The following is a 3,748-nucleotide window of genomic DNA, read 5'->3' on the forward strand; positions in this document are numbered from 1 at the left end:
TTTTTTTTTTTTTTTTTTTTTTTTTTTTTGTTGTTTCATGAAAGTTAACATTTGAGGATCTATAATTAATGCTATCTGATATGTAAAACTTAACAATAATATTGGTGTTAGACACAAAAAAAAAAAGAATAAATAAAAAGACTCAGATCAATGAGTCTGGCAATTTGTTAGAGGTATTGGACATAAAAGACAGAGACTTAATTGGAAAGCCTTGTCGAGTCATGGTGCTGATCATGAATTATGCAAGTAACTGCAGTCAACCCCGATCCTTTGGAAAGAAAGTTTTATGTAACGGAAAATACAAATGAGTAAATGACTACACTTATGAGACCAAAGATGGCACATGAGCAGTTATATAAGAGGAACGAGTTTCCAACAAATATTCCACAATGTACTGTTTTTGAGACTCGGAGTATCTAATGTGGTATTTGACTCTTAGGGTAAAGAGTGGAGAGATCAAGGGGTTGGAAAGAATTTAGCTAGAGATGTGACTTGATTCGAATAGTTAACTATTATGGGAAAAACTTCTACTTATGTGGAGGCAACGGCCTGAGGAACATAACCCAAACTGTAAAAACGAAGATGCAGCCAATATTGAAAATAACTTCTTTTCTTATTAAGAATCACTTAAACAATCTTACAAGATATGTTTAATCAGATTTACACACAGTCAACACGACTTGTCACTGACCAATTCTTAATCTAACCAAAATGCCTAAGAACCCTAAAAGCTTATTCGCTTAGTTCTCTAAAAAACTTCTTGAACGGCCAAACAACATGTTTGGCCTAATAACACAATATATAGGAACCCTCCTATGACCTACTTTTCTAAACAAGGATAAGTCCAAATCTTCAAGTTAATATGATAATATCTTGTCCTCTAATTAAAAAGCCTTCAAAAGTATTGCCACGTCATCCAATATCCGTGACTCCTCCAAGACGCGTAAACATCTTTCAGAGTTCTACAACACAGCCTTGTAGCACCAGAACGTTTTCATGCTTTCATTCTCCCCCTTTTTATCTGAATGTGACAACTCAAGCTCCAGATGTGAATAGTACTAGAATATTTTCAAAACCATAAGCCTCAGCTACATCCAGCTATGACATCACCATCATCACCAATATCACCATCTCATCATACTCCCCCAGCGTGAGTGCACATTCATATAAAAACAAGGATGAAGACATATATGCAGAGAGACACAACAAGCTTCCTATCATGCCTTGTACCAAAAATAATCTTCAAGAGCTTTTATAATGTTCTTAGGTTCAACCTGTGAAACAAAACAATGTTGCAGCACTCTTTGAGAATTCAGCTGAACATGACGAACAGTTTGCTCAACAAATGGAACTGCAGCAGACTGATTCTTATGACCTTGAAACTGTTTAGATGTAGCTAAGACTCCTGATGATTCATCATTCCAATCAGCACTATTGGATCTGGTTGATTCAGTTGTGACTTTTTCTTGTACAGGTGGTTCTACAACATGCTTCTGTAGAACCTGAGATTCAACTCCAACATCTTCTTCAGCGATTATATTCGAGAGATTGCAACATAGCTTGATTTCTTCAGACTCTCTGCAAACTTGATCATACTTTTTCTCATCATTCTCGAAATTTTTATTGTACAGATCCTTTTTAGCCACCCAGACTCTACCAAAATGATAAGGATCAATAAAACACTTTCTTGCCATCCAAAGCTCCTTGATCTTGTTCTTAAACTTGTAACAGAATCTACGAACATGACCTACATTACCGCAGTGAAAGCACACAAAATTACCTCTTCTTTGTTTGGAATCTGTCCAGTTTTGTCGAGGATTTTCGGACCTGGCTCGAGGTTCTCTGGTTTTTGCAGGTGCTACAAGCCTCTCCTGTTGAACAGTCTTGTTCAAAATGTTTGACTCCACTTCGTGAGTTACGTTGCTTTTCACAAAACTTACAGACTTATCCTGAGACAGCAACTCAACAGCCTGCTCCTTGTGATAACCCAAACCTCTATGCTGAGATCCTACAATTCCCATTGACAAGATCTCATCTAACTTCTTCCCACCATTGTTTCAACATCCTGATTTTTTTATGATTCTCGTTCAGCTCCCTTTCAAGGCTTGTTGATCTTTCCTTCTCCAAACCATAGAGTTCTTGAAGATTTCTCAGTTTTCTCTCAAGCAACTCCTTTTCAGCAGGGAGTAGTTCCTTGCAAGTTGAGACTTCAGACTTGCATTCTTCTTCTAGCATACTGACCTTGGCTTCTAACTGCAATTTTTCTTTGACAAGTAGCAATTTTTCATTACACAGCTGAACCCAATTGTCATAGAGTACACAGTAGCTCTCTTTTGAAATTGACTCTTCATCATCATCATCTGAGCTTTCATCAGCTATATCATCACCTTTAGCACTGTATGCAAAAAGATTCAACATTCTTCCTTCTTCTTCATCCCCATCACTCTCTGATTCTGAATCACTAAAGCTAACATATGCCTTATTATTTCCTTTCACCATGTTTGGGCATTCAGATTTTAAGTGTCCAATCCCTTTACATTCAAAGCACTTCATCTCCTTGCGCTTAACCATTGGACACTCAGGTTTGTAATGACCAAAACCACCACATTCAAAACACTGAATCTCTTTTCTCGGATTATTTTTTTCTTTTTCAGATATATTTGGCCTAGAACAAGACCTCTCTGTAGCACTTCGATTCCAGCAAGCTAATTCTCGTCCCTGTCCTTTTTCAACACGTTTGAGAGCTTTTCCAAAGTTTCTTGCCATCAAGGACATGCTATCTTTTATCTCTTGCAACTGATCACTCCTGTCATCTGCCTTGAATGCAATTCCTTTACCATGAATTCTCAGTTCTTCAGCAACTTCCATCTCCTCTGATTTTAGCATACCAATGAGATCCTCAAACTTCAAGGTGTCTGTGTTGCCAGATACTCTCATGACTGCTTTATGAGCTGCATACTTAGAAGGTAGACATCTAAGCAACTTCTTAACCAGCTTGGTATCCTTATAGGTCTTACCAAGATTCTTTGCTTCATTAGCAATAGCACTCAATTTTGCACTGAACTGAGAAATTGTCTCTTCTGGATCCATCCTTAAGACTTCAAATTGTGATGCAAGTTGGTCTAATCTCGTTCTTTTGACACTTGAGTTTCCTTCATGGGTCTTCTGCAGAATGTCCCAAGCATCTTTAGCTGATTCACAACCTTGAACAAGCTTAAAGTCATCATCATCAATAGCACCAAATATTGCATTAAGTGCCCTAGCATTATATTTTGACAAATTCTTTTCTTCTACCGTCCAGCGTGCCTTAGGTTTAGTGATCTTGTCACCAGCTTCGGTTTTCTCATAGGGAGGTTCCCATCCTTCTTCCACTGCTGTCCAAGCATCCTCACCAAGATTTCAGATCAGCTGAACCATGCGCACCTTCCAGCGACCATAGCCTTGTTCATCCAAGATCACACCCCTTTGAAGCATCCACAACTCATTACCTGACTGCATCATTATCTCAAGATCTCAACCTGTGGCGAGTATAGAGCTCTCGTCGGTTGACCGCTCTGATACCAATTGTAAAAACGAAGATGCAGCCAATATTGAAAAGAACTTCTTTTCTTATTAAGAATCACTTAAACAATCTTACAAGATATGTTTAATCAGATTTACACACAGTCAACACGACTTGTCACTGACCAATTCTTAATCTAACCAAAATGCCTAAGAACCCTAAAAGCTTATTCGCTTAGTTCTCTAA

At 38.0% G+C, this 3,748-nt stretch overlaps 1 protein-coding gene across 1 annotated transcript; it reads right to left on the reverse strand.

Moving 5' to 3' along the window:
• Positions 2,032-3,501, reverse strand: LOC104734001. The gene is made up of 2 exons (XM_010453517.1): positions 3,489-3,501; positions 2,032-3,374 (listed from the first exon to the last, which is right to left on the reverse strand). The coding sequence occupies exons 1-2, from the start codon at positions 3,499-3,501 to the stop codon at positions 2,032-2,034; spliced, it is 1,356 nt and encodes a 451-aa protein (XP_010451819.1).

This window comes from Camelina sativa, chromosome 12, assembly GCF_000633955.1.
Source record: "Camelina sativa cultivar DH55 chromosome 12, Cs, whole genome shotgun sequence".
NCBI classification, from domain to species: domain Eukaryota; kingdom Viridiplantae; phylum Streptophyta; class Magnoliopsida; order Brassicales; family Brassicaceae; genus Camelina; species Camelina sativa.